The sequence below is a fragment of the Moschus berezovskii genome, chromosome 11 (assembly GCF_049115385.1).
Source record: "Moschus berezovskii isolate FMDL1 chromosome 11, NW_MosBer_1.0, whole genome shotgun sequence".
In the NCBI taxonomy this organism is placed as follows: Eukaryota; Metazoa; Chordata; class Mammalia; order Artiodactyla; family Moschidae; genus Moschus; species Moschus berezovskii.
The window spans coordinates 3,952,349-3,969,334 of record NC_142470.1 but is presented as its reverse complement, the minus strand read 5'-3'; the positions used below and the strand labels follow the sequence as shown (position 1 = coordinate 3,969,334).

Here is a 16,986-nt window from a genome sequence, read left to right as displayed (position 1 = left end):
CCTGCCAGAGGTGCTGTCTCACTGTTGGTTTTTCCCTTCACAGGGGGCGACTTAGCTTCTGTATTCTTGCTTCCTCGGGGGCGACAGTCAAGAATAAAAACGTGTTCTGGCACCTCTCTGCCTGGGCAGCTTTCCCGGCGCTCACCCCTTAGAGAAAGTGACACTCACCCCGAGACACCAGAGGATGCTGGGCAGAAGCCCCAGGAGCGGAACCGCCGGCGAAGCTGCCCGTGAGAAGGAGACACACCTGCCCCACGTAGGGTCTGCTCCTTAGAGGCTCAGGCCAGAGGCCCGCAGCAGGCCAGCCCAGTAACTCTTTGCAGAGTTAGAGACCTACTCGGACAAGAACATCTAAATTTTCCAGACAAAACTTAAAAGTGCCACCTCAAAGTCTTGTCCCAAAGGAGCTGCTTCCTCCGTTCAAACAGGCAGACCACACCCATTCCCAGGGCGGCTGGGCAGAGGCCAGCCGTGGCAAACCACACTGCACACAGGGCTCTTCACCTCCGCTCCTTCCCCAGTCAGGCCGGGGTGCAGCTAACAACCACTTAAAGGTAGTTTAGACCACCTTCTTCCAAACGCCTGACAGGGAGGGCAGGTCGTGGAGGCGGGCTGCCTTTTCTCCTCGGCACACTCGCAAGACATATTTGGCAAGGCTCGACAACTTCAGTGTCATCTGGGCTCAACTGTAAGGACTGTATTCAACCCCGTGTGCCAGCCAACCCCTAGGCAGGCAGGCACATACCAAAGCCAGTATGCTAGAGATGACTGCAGTCACCCCTCCTGCACCACCACCACACTCTCTGGGGAGAGGGCACGAATCTGAGACAGATACAGGTACAATCTGTGGCTCGGCCAGAACAAAAGGTCTTTCTTCCAGGGACTGTAGTCCAATTCCACTTGTCAGCACCCTTCCAGCACCTGGGGTAAATAACCAAGCAGTCCAGACCTGGGGCCAGTTCCCACTCAGCTTGGAAGCCCCTCAGAGGCCATGAGCCACTTCATGTCAACACAGCAGAGTAGTGCAAAACAATAAATTTTTATTTGTTCACAGTTAAACACAAGCAACTGCCTTGACATTTTTGAACATTCTAAGAAGGACAGCAAACCCTTTTGATTCAGATTCCCATTCACTACGATTGTACCATTTTTCTCTTGCAGTTCACGTGTTTGGCATCTGATGTGGATTGTTTGACATGCTTTTAAGATCGAGATGGGAAGGTGGAAACCTTTTGACAAAAGATGACTTTCTTAAATTTAGCTAAAAGCAGTCAGCCAAAAAAAAAAAAATCTGTTTTTCACTGATGGGACCCCCTTTAAACTGCAAGGTAGCCACGTGTGGTTGATCCATGATTGAGTTACAAAACTAGATTATGTCTTAGCAAAATCTGTTCCTCCGTAATATATTTATGGTCCATAGAAGTCTTCTGAAAAGTGACCACTGATTTTTCCTAGTGCAAAATGCCTGGCTGCCTCTTCGATAAGCCAAAGTCTGTGCTGCCGAGAACAGCGCCGTACCCTCCTGTACAAACACTGTATGGAGGTGGGGAAACAGGGAGGAGTTGGTCTGGGAAGGGGGGGGTTCCTCTAAAAGACCTATTCCAAATTCAACTAGTCTACTTATCCCCGAGGATGGACAGTTTGGTGGCACTGGGATGGGAAGGGGAAGAGAAAGCTCCTCTGCCTTTGTGAACTCGTTTCAAGGCCAAAAGCCATCATGGGCAGACACTCAACTATCCCCAGCAGGCTTCCCCTCATAGCTGCTACAGCCATTCATTCTCCTCTCAGGCCGGCGCGTACGGACTGCAGGACAGCGTGAAGAAGACGGAAGGCGCCCCCACCCCGACCCCCAGGGAACGTCAGAGTCACAGATGGGGAAACACGCCACGTAGGGGCAGGGGTCACAGCAGCAGCCAGGGAACCAGGCTAGAGAACAGCTTTATCAAGTGCCACCAAGTCCTCTGCCGCTGTCTGGGGGAGGGGGTGGGCGGGGGCACGTGTCAGAGAACTCTGGATGTAAACAGATACACACACACCTTCCCACGCTCACTGCTGGTCAGTTTTAAAGCATGCACCTCTAACATGGAAATTGCCCTAAGTGAGACATGCTGATTCGGGTCATTTCACATGAGACACACACTTCTGGGTGGGCACGGGCTGCTCCCAGGGGCCACTCTGAGGACAGGGATGGCCTTTCGGACAGCATCCGCACAAGGTGGGCCACAGCCCACAGCAGCCCCAGACTGAGTTTTCAAAACCCTCTTTAGACCCATCCACACTTTCTACCGTGTCTTATTGCTTTTGCTCAGAAAAACTGCATCTTCCTGCAGTATTTCTTTCTGGCTTCAAGTGGTACACTCGAGTGTTTGGCGAGAATCCACACTGGCTAGTCATAGCACTTCTGTCATGTTCTCTACACAGAAACACTGCGTTTTTCTTAATTAACTGAGTGTGAACCTCTGTGGTCTCCAGAGACCCTCTCTCATCCTCACGATCATTTATCCTCCTCTGGAAAACTACTAAGAGTTTTATCTTTCTCAACCAAAACACCGGAAACTACACGCCACATGCTGTTTTAAAAAGGGATGGCCCAACCCTGGACTTCTGTTTCCCACTGTCCTGGTTTTGCCCTGCGGGGGTGCTGACCTCTGCAACTGTCAGTGGCTTCTGGGACTTCTTTTAACAGTTTTATCTTTCAAGAATAAGAGTTTGGACTATCTCCCTCGAAATACAGTACACATATTCTGGCTCACAAAGTAGCTTATCTATCATTTCTCTCCACTCACAGAGCCTAATAAGAACCTTCAGCAGCAGCGTATTCCCAAAGGTTAGGCAGTTTTCCCGCCTGAAAAACTGCTGACAAACCTAGGGGGGTCACGTCTACCTACCCACCTCATACGGAGAGTCCCTGCGCTCATCTCCAAGGAAACCTCTGTCCCAAGAAATGATCTCCATCTCCTAACTTCGGATTTCAGTTACTTCTCTGGTATTTCTTCCAACTCCACAGTAACAAATCTCAGACTTCTGGCAGAATCTTGCCACAAGGTTTTTTTTAATTCATGAAAGTTCTGTCTGATAGAGATCCACGTGCTTCTTTACCTGTGATAGGTTCAGGAGCTCATTTTCTCTATAGAGACCACGCTATCACCTTCCTCCCTTCTCCCCACTCCCCCACCCCCCCAACCTCATGATTCTGTAGTGCTCCCTTTTAAAACAACATTTCATGCTTCCAAGAAGCAGACCCCAGTCTTCTCAGGGTCTGTGCTGACCCTGGTTAGCGTCACGTGGACATCAGGTTACAGACATTGGCCAAACAACGCTGAGGCAGGCAGGCCCGCTCCGGGTGACTCCTGTGGATGCTAACCCTAGCGCCTGTGAACACCACACTGCCTCATCAGTCTCGGGACAGGCTCAACCTGGCAGCGCCAGTCCCCCGGCCTTGGCCCTGGCAGCCCCTGGGCCTAAACTCTCTTTTGGGAGTTCCACTACCACTGCCCCCTTTCCATCCTTACACTCATTCACTGCAGCCTAATCGACCAACCTGCTGACTCTCAGCAGGTCTATGATTTTGAAAATCAAACTTTATTGTCGTCTCAGGTCCTTTGGAAGATGAAAGCCTATGTTTTCACACTGGGTAACTTCCTCATGACCCCAGGTCTCCGTCCCCAACTTTGGCTGCATACAACCCATGGCCTCCGAGCCCAGAGGAAATCAAGTACAGCTGCTCAGGGTCAGCTGTTCTTAGAAAGCTGAGCACATGAACGCCCTGGCTGGAGGAGTGTGCCAAGGGCCTCTTGTCTGGGCCCCAGTCCTCTGCACCACACAGCCTCCTTCTTCCCTGTATTTTTATAATCTGCCCATTAAAAAATATATATTTTTTTCTTTACACTGGCCTCCTTACTTTTGCCATTGAGGATAAAGGCTTTAAGTGCCTGGTATCTTTGTTCTGTGGCAGGGATCTCCTGGGCTTGGGGAGGGAATGAGCATTTAGAACCAGGTTTAGCAGTTAATCTTCTAACGTTTTTTTCTTTCCTGAATTTGTTCATGCCTTTCTTTCCTAAATAAAGTGGGACTAGGAAACCAGAACACATGCATTCCTAAGCTCTCCTCTGCAAACAGCTGAGTTAGATGTGTGGCATCGTTAGTACTCCAGTTGGCATCCGGCGGCAACCGTGGCCCTGGCTGAGCCGGGCTGAGCGCACTCGGGCACCCCTCCCTCCAGCTAGGGTCGGTCAGTCAGTCACACCCGAAAACTCCATCCCAAGGAGGTCTGCTGCCTGCACAGTCATGGGGCCAAGGAGGCTGACTCTCCAGTTCCCTTTGGTTAGAATGCTAAGAACTCTTGCCACGCTTTAAAAAAAAGAGACCGTCACCCTCATGTGCCGGAAGCGTCCACACGCACTGAAGTTCCGTATCATTACAACGTGCTGTTTCCCTCTTCATGGATGAGCCCTCCTACACTTTGAACTGAAAGAAGAGAGAGAGAGACGCCAAGGCCGTTGGCTCTTTCCTACCTGCCTCTCCCTGCCCGGGTCTCAGCTGGAAACCCAGGCAACAATCCTCATTAGGCTTCTAGCGTTTATTTCAAGAGCACTTGCTGGGTTTGGCTTCTCTGCCAGCCCCGTATTCTGACTGCTATCGCTTCTCCCGAGCACGTGCACCCAGGCCCTGTGGGTCCAGGACGCCAGCCTTTGTCAACCGTCTCCAAGACTGTTTTAATGCTCTGCCGGGGTGGGAGAGCAGCACCCAGCTCCCTGCAGGTCAGCCACTGAAGGTAGAGACTGAAGTGAAGAGCTGTCACTGTAGAATCTGCTGCAGTGAGGCAGCTCTCACAGCCGGAGAGATGGTCAGGAAACCTGGGAGGAGCTCTCCGGACCCTCAGAGGCTTCCTGCGGCAGGAGGCCAGCACCGCTCTGCCTGCAGGGGCACGTCCACATGCACAGCACTTTCCTGTTCCAGGAGCTGCCTAAGTCACTCCCCTCTCTCATGCAGGGCCCAGGTCTGACCGCCCCCACCCCAGCCTGTGGCAGAACAGTACCAGCTTTCGAGCAAACGCCACGGAAACAAGAGGTAGTGGGGCAGGGGGACGAGCGTGCCCCACGGGGAGCATAGTCTCCACAGGGCCAGCTCCAGACTGTTCCAACAACAAACCTTCGTTCACACAGAACTTTCTAGGAAGCTTATCAGAACCGCCAAAAGAACTTGAGAGAATGAACCATTGTTTTTCCAGCTCTGCAACTTTAGATGCTGGACTTTAAAACCAAAAGCAGTGACAACACCTCATGTAAAAGCTCTCATGTCAAGATGCTCAGCTTTGCATGCCACATCCTCCTGGAAAGGGACAGGACCAGACTTACCTGCAATGCCACCAGTGACCTAGGCTCACAGGGAGCCTGCTCAGTGAACTGAGCTTCAGGAAAGGAGTGGGTGGTGTGTCAGACTCCAGGGTTCAATTTGGCCTCATATTGCACAGGTTCAAAGGACGCAACCATTTGGGGGCGGGGGCCGGGAAAGGAAGGAAATAAAGCTAGTGAGGAACACACCCTGGCCCTCGGGTTAGTACACACTGACAGGTAAATGGAAGAGGGTTTGGGGTGGTCGAAGGGAAAGTGAAGAGGCACTGCAATGCCAGATCCGAAAACCGTTCTGCATTCAGTCAACTGTCAAAGGACCCCCATCCTGTTTCCTTTGCGGGAGCTCGCCCCCCCAAGCCCTGGAAACAGGAAAGCTCTGAATCAGGCACTCACACCTCCCGTCTAGGCCAGTGACATGCGAGTTAACACTGATGGCCAGCATCCCTAGCTGTGCTCGAGCTGGGCCTCGTTGTAGTCCATGATGCGGAGCTGGCCCACGCTGTCCGGCTTTGGGGCAGGTGGCAGCGGGCCATCAAGGGTTGGGGGGGGCCTGGCTTCCACACCCGAGTCTTTGCCCAGCTCTGTCTTTAGGGTCTCAGAAAGGCTGCTGACAGTCAGGCCGTCCTCGTCGCACTGGCTCTCACTCTTGTTACGAAACAGCTCTCGTGCCTTCATGCCCAGGAAGCTCTCTGAACTGGGAAGTGAGCCCACCGTCGCGGGGGTGCCGGAAGTGGGCTCACCCACCGCCGTCTCCCACCGACTGCTGAACGGGCCCACCCTGGGGTTGTGGGGTTTCTCCGGGGTAGAGAGCTCACTGCTGCTGCTGCTGCCGCCTCTGCCACCGCCACCACCGGGCCTGGGGGGCTTGGTCTCACCGTTATGGCCAGGGGCCCCTTCATTGTGCCCTGTCACCGAATCTGAGCAGCTGTCCTGACAGCAGTCAAGCCTGTAAGAAATGCAAGGAGGAGGAAGGGGGTTGGTGGCTGTGGCGTGTGGCGTTCAATCACTCCAATCCCACCGGGGAGGCGCGGGGTTACACTGACACATGCTCACGCCGATGGGGAACTCCGCTGGCCCTCTCCGTGTCCTACAACAAAGGACACACGCACAAGAGTGCGTGAACATCAGACGGCGACCTTATATAGAAATGCTCCCTGTGACCATTATCGAGCGACTCGGGTCCCAGGACAAGGAGCAGAGAAGGACAGCCGGGCCCTCACGGATGCACCTCAGAGCTTGTCAGGCTGGGACCTGCTGTTGGTTGGGGCAGCCTCCCGACAAGGTCACGGCTGCTGACTCTCGGTTCCTACCTTTCTTCTGCTGCTTCAGCTGCTTCTGGTTTTTGTTCTTCAAGTTTTTTCAGGAGGCCATCCTTCTCCAACTTGCCATAGAAATCTAAGATCTGCAGTTCAAACTTCTGGGTGATCCTCTTCTGGGCCTCATACCTGCTCTCTGCAGCCTGCAGCTGTCCTCTGAAAGACAAGGACCCTCACAGAGTGTAGGCAGCTCTACTCAATGATGTTCTACTCAACATCACAGCAGAAACCTCTCCCCGCCAAAGTTACCTTGCCTGGAGTTTGACATCCTCGAGATACTTTTTCTGTTCTAAAAGAAGGTGGTCTTTCTTAGCCAAATGAGATTCCAGTTCCAAAATCCGTTTCTGACAGGTGTCAAGCCTCTGACTCTGCTGGAGGGCGTGGCTTCTGTTTTTTTCTAGCTCTTTCCGATATGCAGCCTTCATCATTTCTACTTCCTTAAAAAAAAAAAAAGGAACTGGAGTTAGCACTTTTAGAAAATGAACACGTCATATCTACTTTGAAAAATCCATGTAACAAGCACTGAGAACATCGGCATACTTCTAGTGGAAACAGAAACTAGCACAACTTTCTGGAAGGTAAGCTGGCAGTAATCCTTTCCTGAAATCTAACCCTGTGGAAATTATCTGAAACAGGAATAGACATTTTGACACAAAAATAACCATCACAGGATATTTACAAGGAAAAAAAGCAGAAACACTGTGAAGCTAATGTTAAGCAAAGAGTTAAGTAAATTAAAATGCATCTTCAATAAAATTTTTACACGATATATACAGTAAAGAGACCACGAAAGCCACGCGGACGGTATGGTCAGCTATGTAGACACGCACATTCTGAACACACACCGGTGTTCAGTTACGCTCTCAACACGGCAGTGGTACTGACAGAGTCAGTTCCCAGGCAGACTGATAAGAAGTCCAGGGTCCCTGAGGAGAAGAGAGGGGTCTGGAATTCTCAAGGAGGAGGAAAGGACTAACTTTTCTTCCTCTACATTCCGTGGTCTTTGGGCTTCCCTGGTGGCTCAGAGGTTAAAGTGTCTGCCTCCAGTGCAGGAGACCCGGGTTCGATCCCTGGGTTGGGAAGATCCCCTGGAGCAGGAAATGCTAACCCACTCCAGTATTCTTGCCTGGAGAATCCCATGGACAGAGAAGCCTGGTAGGCTACAGTCCACGGGGTCGCAAAGAGTCGGGCATGACTTGAGCGACTTCACTTTCACTTTCCTTAGTCTTAGTCACATAAACCTTTTTTTCTTTAGGCCTCAAACTGATGATTACACTATAAACAACTCAGTTTAAACTCTGTGAAAGTGAAGTGAAGTGAAAGGTGCTCAGTCGTGTCTGACTCTTTGCAACCCCATGGACTACATGATCCATGGAGTTCTCCAGGCCAGAATACTGGAGTGGGTAGCCTTTCCCTTCTCCAGGGTATCTTCCCAACCCAGGGATCGAACCCAGGTCTCCCGCATTACAGGCGGATTCTTTACCAGCCGAGCTACAAGGGAAGCCCATGGCTCAGCTGGTAAAGAATCTGCTTGCAATGCGGGAGGCCTGGGTTCGATCCCTGGGTTGGGAAGATACCCTGGAGAAGGGAAAGACTACCCACTCCAGTATTCTGGCCTGGAGAATTCCACGGACATCAAAGAGCCGGATATGACTGAGCAACTTAAACTCTGTACTAGGGATTAAATAACAATGTATCCTGCTTGAGGACAGTTTCTCCTTCCTGAAAACCTTCTCACTAATCCTGGTATTTTAGAATGTACATTATGGGAGTGGGTCTGGTAGGATCTTTCTGTTGTTAAGTTCTAATCCTGTTATTCTAAAATGTAAGTTGTGGGAGTGGGTCTTGTAAAATGTTTACAACCTTGAGACATTCTTTTGATTAATTATAATAACCAATTTAAAAAAGTATATAACTCGCTTGCTAACACTAGCAAGAGGGGCACTCTCTGTCCCCCTTCTGATGCTTATGTCAGACGCTCTCTCCGCCTCTTTTCTTACTTTAATAAAACTCTGCTACACAAAAACTCTGAGTGATCAAGCCTGGTCCCTAGTCCTGAAGCTAAATCTTCTTCAGAGATCACAAATCTGACACCATTCATCATAAGCTATCAGTATGCTGTGGGTTGTTTTTTCCTGCTCCCCGCTCTCTCCTAATACTGGCTAAGATCAAGCCAGTGACACAAGGTGACTGACTAGATTTGCTCGGGCAAGGCAGCATCTGCAGACCAGATGCGCGCGTGAGGCCTGTCAATTGCGCCAGGAAGACAGCCTGCCTGCTGACTGATGGCAACGACAAGTGTACACTGGCACTCGGAAAAAGGTGGAAAGGACCCTCTTCTAACACGCGTGTGCTGCACTTGTGTGGTGTGTTTGTTTTTAATTGTGGTAAGATAAGCTTAACATGAAAGTTACATGTGTTTTTTTAAAGAAGATAATAAACCACAAGGAGCAAGGAGATGAGCATCCCTGAAGGCACTTTTGCCATGAAGATGACCAGCAAGCTCAATGCCTCCTTGGCCAGAAGGGGATGGAGTTAAGCTCAGGACTGGGACTGGACAATGTGGACGTTCCAGTTATGGCTGATGGCTCCAGACTTCAGCATAGGGTAGTGAACAAACTGCTGCTGCTGCTGCTAAGTCACTTCAGTCGTGTCCGACTCTGTGTGACCCACAGATGCAAGCCCACCAGGCTCCCCCGTCCCTGGGATTCTCCAGGCAAGAACACTGGAGTGGGCTGCCATTTCCTTCTCCAATGTGTGAAAGTGAAAAGTGAAAGTGAAGTCGCTCAGTCGTGTCCGACCCTTAGGGACCCCACGGACTTCAGCCTACCAGGCTCCTCCATCCATGGAATTTTCCAGGCAAGAGTACTGGAGTGGCTTGCCACAAACTAGCTCAGCAGTAAAGAACCCGCCTGCCAACGCAGGAGACAGAGGTTTGATCCCTCAGTGGGTGGGGAAGAACCCCTGGAGAAGGAAATGGCAACCCATTCCAGTATTCTTGCCTGGGATATCTCATGGACAGAGGAGCCTGACGGGCTACAGTCCATGGGGTCACTCAGTCATGTCTGACTCTTTGTGACCCCATGGACTGCAGCCCGCCAGGCTTCCCTGTTCATCACCAACTTCTGGAGTTTACCCAAACACATGTCCATCGAGTCAGTGATGCCATCCAACCATCTCATTCTCTGTCGTCCCCTTCTCCTCCTGCCTTCAATCTTTCCCAGCATCAGGGTCTTTTCCAATGAGTCAGTTCTTCATATCAGGTGATCAAAGTATTGGAACTTCAGCTTCAGCATCAGTCTTCCCAATGAACATTCTGGACTGATTTCCTTTAGGATTGACTTGTTTGATCTCCTTGCTATCTAAGGGACTCTCAAGAGTCTTCTCCAATACCTCAGTTCAAAAGCATCAATTCTTCACTGCTCAGCTTTATGGTCCAACTCTCATGTCCATACATAAGTACTGGAAAAACCATAGCTTTGACTAGATGGACCTTTGTCAGCAAAGTAATGTCTCTGCTTTTTAATACGCTGTCTATGTTTGTCATAGCTTTTTTTCCAGGGAGCAAGTGTCTTTTAATTTCATGGCTGCAGTCACCATCTGCACTGATTTGGAGCCCAAGAAATAAAGTCTGGCACCGTTTCCCCATCTATTTGCCATGAAGTGATGGGATGGGATACGATGATCTTAGTTTTTTGAATGTAAGTTTTAAGCCAGCTTTTTCACTCTCCTCTTTCACTTTCATCAACAGGCTTTTCAGTTCCTCTTCGCTTTCTGCCATAAGGGTGGAGTCATCTGCATATCTGAGGTTATTGATATTTCTCCCTGCAATCTTGATTCCAGCCTGGCTTCCTCCAGTCCACCATTTTGCCTGACATACTCTGCACATAAGTTAAATAAGCACAGGGACGATATACAGCCTTGACTGTACTTTCTCAATTTGGAACCAGTCGTTGTTCCATGTCTGGTTCAAACTGTTGCTTCTTGACCTGCAGATTCTACATGGAGGCAGAGAAACTGCAGTGTTGGAGAAGACTCTTGAGGAGGCAGATAAGGTAGTCTGGTATTCCCATCTCTCTAAGAATTTTTCAGTTTATTGTGATCCACACAGTCAAAGGCTTTAGCATAGTCAATGAAGCAGATGTCTTTTGGAATTCTCTTGCTTTTTCTATGATCCAACAGATGTTGGCAATTTGATCTCTGGTTCCTCTGCCTTTTCTAAATCCAGCTTGAACATCTGGAAGTTCTTGGTTCACATACTGTTGAAGCCTGGCTTGGAGAATTTTGAGCATTACTGGACACAGAACATAATCTTGGCCAGTAAGAAGGGTGGGAGGTCTGGTGGGACAGGTTTCCTGCAGACAGTGATGTTCTCCTCCTCCTCAGGACATCATGACATCTACCTGTGACAGTATTAACTGGGGCACACACCTTGCAACCAGGAGCACAGGCTGACAAGGTAAGGTTGGGTGGTGCAAAGGAGCAGAAAGAACCGGGCTCTTTGATGCTTTCCCTCAAGGACTGACCCTACCAACCTGGAACTCACCTGCTTCCGGACTTCCTGTCAAGCTAAGGGACTCTCAAGGGTCCCTTTACAGTTAAGCCAGTGAAGTCTTTTTTTTGTTACAAGTCAGTGTCACCATGCCCCTTTAATGAACTGAGGTCAGGGGGCGTGCTCGAGGACCCAAGAGTCTAAGTGTTCCAACTGGAAGACAGCACAGCAGAAGCCAACCCAGCCACATTTCCCTCGGGAGATGTTAGTGCATTTAAGTCAGCTCTATCAGATGTCCTCGAGTCCCTCAGGCCTGTTTTTCCTTCTCTCTTCTTCCAAGGCCATTATACTTTCAAAATAAGTGAGATCTGGTTTCTAGAGACACTTCCACATTTAACATCCTTCTAAAGGGAGTCTGAATCTGAGTTGAGAGAAGCTGAGAAGTAAGGAGTAACTCTTAGGAAAATTACATCTCTCTGGTTCTAAGACTACTCCCTTTATTTGGCCAAAAAAAAAAAAAAGTTTACAAAGCACAAGCCCAAGAAACCTCAGAGAATGCCTATGTGTGATGGAGAAGTTACTGACAGAAAACATCTAAGCATTTACTCTTAAAATTCCATCCCAACTCACTCACTGATTTTACCCTAGGCTATCTATAAAGTGACACAAAACCTCTGCCTTGACACCACTGGTGAGGCACTAATTAATGGGAGATCATCCCGATGCTGGCCTGGTTGCCAGGACTGAATCACCATCTGCTGAAATTAAATTGAGCATCATGAAGGAGAAAAAAATATGTACAGCAGCATAAATCCACATCCCTGCGAGTTCTACACTAAACAGAATTGGCTTTCCCAAGTTATTTCACTGTCTCTCTCTCTGTTTCAAGGGAGCACCAGTAACAAGGAACACAGTTTCATCACCTACTCTGTCCCAATTACCATCAGGTGCTTTGGCCTGTGTCTGACTTAATTTTGAAGTGGCCCACTAAGGAAAACAAGCTCATGTGACAGCTGAAAGGAGCCTGTGTTGCCAGGCCAGGGAGAGGTGGAAACGACCCTAGGGCTGCCAAGACACTTTTTAGGAAATACTTTATAAGCCATTCTCTAGCCTGTGCCATAGACACACTGCCTGAGTCATAAGAGCATCCCGGGCAGGGTCTGGCTCCCGAACCCACATACCTTGGTGGTGTCTGAATGCTTGTTCTGCAGCTGTTCCAAATACAGCTCGTTGACTTCCCCAAGAACCAACAGTTGCCTGTTCAAGAACTCCATCTGCTGTTGGACCGACTCACTATTTGAGAGCTAACCGAAAGACAGAAACAAGCAAAGTGAAAGAGCTGATGACACAAAGCCTGTAAAGCAGCGGGAAGCAGGGCAGCAGCTGGGAGCAGGCTATTCAGGGCTGGGGCACTGTACACAGCACAGTGGCCGTGGGGATGGAGGCATCCAAGGGCAACGAAAACGGACAGAAGTGCACTTCAGAACTGTCCATCTGCAAAGGGGAAGAAGTGCAAATATTCCGTGTCAAAACCGGCCACCTATAGGACACCTGCAGGAGGATACGCATACCACCCCACAGCAGAGAATAAAGTCTCAGGGAAAACCCACCACTTCTTTTTCTAACTTATTTCTATTTTTTGGCCACAATGGCCAACATTCAGGATCTTAGTTCCCTGACCAGGGGTCGAACCTCTGCCCCCTGCAGTGGAAGCGCAGAGTCTTAACCACTGGAAGGGAAGTCCCCCCACCAGTTCTTGAGTAAGCGATTTACAGAGAGTGCAATGACTCCCAGAGAGGAAAAGATCGTGGATCAAAAAGCTGAATGAACTCTTCACGTTTATGTGAACAAGTATTAAGAAGGAGTTCTCGGGGCTCAGGCTGGGCAGCTCCCTGCTGCAGGGCTGTCCACACACTGCCTGATGTTTAGGGGTAACCTGCCTGCCCGCTCCATGTCAGCAGCATCAAAGATGTCAACCAGAAATGTCTGCAGACATTGCCCCACGTCCTCTGGGGGAGGGGACGTTGGGAGCCCCAACACAGACACACAGGTGATGCACATGTCCTGCCTGGAGGAGGAAGTGGCTCTTACCTTCTGGGACACCTGGCTGAGCAGCAGCTCGGTGTGGCACACCTTGCTGTTGGCCTTCTTCAGTTCCACGCGCAGTTCTGCAATCATGTTCCTGCAGTCCTCCAGCTTCGTCTGCCAGAGACACACGCCAGGAAGTTACACACAGAGCAGTGGCAGGTTGGGCCACAGGGTGCCCGGCCCTCAGCCCACAGTCCACAGAGAGCAGGGAAAGCCTCAGGCCTTAGCTGCTCTACTATTCCTAGGCCACCACACTTAAACTTCTTAGTTTTAAAAAAGGCAGTTACAGCTAATTTCTGAGTTTCTGACTGATTAACAAAAGGAAAAAAAACAAAAACAAACCACCTTAAGTCTGCAGTTCCCAAACTATGTGCCAAAGAGCCCCACGGCTACACAGCAGGCTCACAGGGGTGCTGCGGGGCTAGCTGTAAACTTTGAGGGAGACACAGCGACATCTGTTGGTCATGATGTGAACTACGAGCTGGAGGCAGCTCAGGGCTGGAGCGTCAGCTGTTGTGTGTGCTTTCAGGTGGCTGCTGGGATACAGTCACCGTGAGGAAGGAACGTCAAACAGGAATGGAGGGCGCCAGCGTCTCACGACTCCAAGGTCTGAGACTCTGCAGCGCCCACAGGCACACTCAGTGTTCGGAAGTAGCTGTGGTTATTCAAAAATACAACTGAAAACTGGAAAAAAATGCATGTGTATTATTTTCAATTATTTTTTGTTTCAAATTGCTAGGACCCAAAACCCAAATTGTTTGGATCTGCTTAATAAGCAGAACCGCCAGGTGTTCCTCTCAGCTGTGAGCACCAGGACACAGTTACTGAAATGCTGAAAGAACCGTGGACTCGGACAGCCAGGGGCCCTCTGCCCCGAGAGCACCGACACGACACCCCGCTGCTGAGACCGCACAGGCGAGCCAGGGCTCTCTCGCCCTCTCCGCCCGCCTCCGCCGGTCGTACCTGTAGCTCCTGGCTCTGGTTGTAGAACTCCTCCCGGTCGTGCTGAAGCTGTCTGATCTGGCTATGGAGCTGGGTGACCACTGTGTCTCGCTGCTCCTGAAGCTGATTGTACCTGGCTTGTTCTTTCTGCAGACTAATCTTCCATATCTGGATGTCTTTCTCTTGCAACTTCAACTGGTCTTTCTAGCAGACACCAAAGATGCCATCATTTTAGCTGCCTTCCAGCCTGGGCAGTGATGCTCAAGTTCAACGCACACTGCAGACGTTTCATCTCAACAGTCACGAGCTACCCTGAGGCTGTAACCGCAGACCTGGAACCTGCCAGCTCACTGCTGTCTAACTTGGCTTTTGGTCAAGGGTTTCCAAACTGCATGTTAGCATGGATCAGAAGTGGCTTAAAGAACTTTTCTCAGCCATCAGCCTGCTTCCAATACTTTCAGAAGTCCTAACCATCAGCACTGGACTTCCCAGGTGGCACTAGCAGTAAAGAACCCACCTGCCAGTGCAGGAGACATAAGAAACACAGGTTTGATGCCTGGGTTGGGAAGATCCCCTGGAGGAGGGCACGGCAGCCGACTCCAGTATTCTAGCCTGGAGAATCCCATGGACAGAAGAGCCTGCTGGGCTACAGTCCCTGGGGTTGCAAGGAGTCGGAAACAACTGAAGCGACTCAGCACACAACCACCAGTGCTGACATGAATACTGGTATTGGCCAAGGTCACTATAGTGACAGACACTGGATTCCACCCTGCCCTGCACTGGGCAGGTGCTCTCTGCATCCCCAGTTAACAAGGAGATGCTGCTATCACTATTCTCATTTTACGTAACGGGTGACAGGGGCCTCCAGGGGCTCCATTACTTTCCTAAGGGAACAGGGCCACGGAGCCAAGGTCATGTCCAGCTCTGACTGGCTTCACCACCCGCCCACGAGTTTTTGTCATGAGAGTTGCCTGCCGAGACCTGGTTTTACATCTGGAGAAACAAAATCACTTTTCACCTCTGCTATCATCACTGCCGATTACAGACCAACAAACACCAAAAATCACTTGTCCCCATGGGTGCCAAGAGCTGCAAGGGAATGCGGCCCTTCAAGGGCTGACCCCCAGACGCCAGTGGGCGGGGCCAGACGGAGAGCCCGCCCTCGCCCCCCGCCCCGCGGGGCTCACCATGGCAGCGTTATGCTCCTCCAGAGCCGCGGCCCGGATCACCTTGCGCAGGAGCCGCCTGTTGCGCAGCGCGTGCTGCTGCCGCTTGAAACGCTCGTAGAGTAACTGGTTGTGCAGTAAAAGCAACTGGTTACGGAGGGTGCGGATCTCATCTGAGGGAGGAGAGCCTGATTTTAAAGCAGAGGGAGGATGGCAGAGATGCCTTTTACATGTTGTTCAACCGAGGCCCCGCCCAGAGCTTAACGCAATTCTTAAAGAAGTCACTCGCTTTGCCAATGACCACTTGGCTCCCAATCAGTCACTGGGGGCTGGGGGGTGCGGTAGGGGTGGGCAGTACTTGCTACCTATCTCCCTTTGAAAGGAACACAGAGGGAGGGGCATGAGGCAGGATGCCTAAGGGCCCTGTGTTATCTCCCCACCTATCTGAAATAGGACTATATGTGTGTCTACTCAAGACTCCTTTCCATGCTTCACTGGTATCTTCCTACTACCCCTCACTTCACCTGGATCTTTTCTAGGGAGAAGCCTGGTGTGAGGGCTGCCTTCCTGCACTTCTGCTCTCAAGCACTGGGCTCCTTGCCACTCCTCAAAAATAGGAAATGCTGACTTTGCAACATGTGAGCTACTATGTAGCCAAGCAGATAACCCAGCTGGAGCGGACAGGAAGGGGCACCTCCTTCAAGGACAGAAAGGGCCACCAGCAGGCAGGATCCCTGCCGGCTGGATTTGGAGCTGAAGTAACAACTTTACCTCCGAAGTGGGTCCAGTCGACAGACTTGCTGGGTAAAGACAACCTAGGAAGAAAGTTGTCAAGTAACAAAGTTACCGATCTCAGCTGGAAAAACTAGGCAGATCACTTCTCTGTGGTCACAAGCCAGAGGCATGAGACAGCTTCAAACTTGACAGAGCCGGTCAGAGCCCCCAGTAAGCATGACCACGTTTCCAGAATGGAAAGGCCCCAAACTCAGAGCTCACACTGCAGCCTGTGTATGCTGGGCGGCTCTTCAAGGCAAGGAGAAATCAAACACACTGGGTGCTGTTTTCAGCCCTCCCTGCTGCCATACACAGGGTGCGGCTCTCTGCTGAGAAGCTACGGTTGTCCAGGTTAAGGACACAGCAGGTGATTCACCTGAGTCTACTACACTAAACTTCATTCAAGAGAGACCTTAAACAGGACAGTTACCTGTCAAATTACACTTGGGTTATTCCGCAGAAGAAAAATGAAAGCCCTCACCCCCTAAGAGCCTGTTTAGGAACAGCATTACTGTGGACAGTGACTCTCTTATCCTTTCCCGGTCACCTTTGAAAACCATAGTAAAAGAAGGGTTGAAAACAGCCGTTCAGAGGGGTTCTTAACCCATGTGTGCAAGCAGGAGTGGGGACAGGCCACCTTGACCTTGCACCGAAATGGTGATTTCATTTTCCATCTAATGGGCTACAGTACCAGAATAGAACAACAACAACAAATCTGTAGCTAGAGAAGGCGACTTGGTGACCAGTATTTCTATATTATTTGAATACCACACGCTCATCCTCAAATGTCAGAGAGCAGACGTGAAAGCATTTATGCTTGCTCACAGAACAGGAGGGTCTATGCATAGAAGACT

At 50.4% G+C, this 16,986-nt stretch overlaps 1 protein-coding gene across 7 annotated transcripts in view; it reads right to left on the bottom strand.

Annotated features, from left to right (window-relative positions):
* Window positions 1-1,020: 1,020 nt before the first annotated feature.
* Window positions 1,021-16,986, bottom strand: part of TSC1 (TSC complex subunit 1) — a 58,902-nt gene continuing 42,936 nt past the window's right edge. For 5 of the 7 annotated variants that reach the window (XM_055399432.2, XM_055399431.2, XM_055399429.2 and 2 more), the window contains 8 exons: window positions 16,130-16,173; window positions 15,380-15,546; window positions 14,214-14,396; window positions 13,254-13,364; window positions 12,344-12,466; window positions 6,920-7,107; window positions 6,665-6,826; window positions 1,021-6,300 (listed from right to left, as the gene is read on the bottom strand). In XM_055399432.2, the coding sequence (XP_055255407.2) occupies window positions 5,799-6,300; window positions 6,665-6,826; window positions 6,920-7,107; window positions 12,344-12,466; window positions 13,254-13,364; window positions 14,214-14,396; window positions 15,380-15,546; window positions 16,130-16,173 (1,480 nt within the window). In that variant the 3' untranslated portion in view covers window positions 1,021-5,798. The remainder of the gene's footprint in view (window positions 6,301-6,664; window positions 6,827-6,919; window positions 7,108-12,343; window positions 12,467-13,253; window positions 13,365-14,213; window positions 14,397-15,379; window positions 15,547-16,129; window positions 16,174-16,986) is intronic. The other 2 variants (XM_055399435.2, XM_055399436.2) reach the window with 1 other exon arrangement.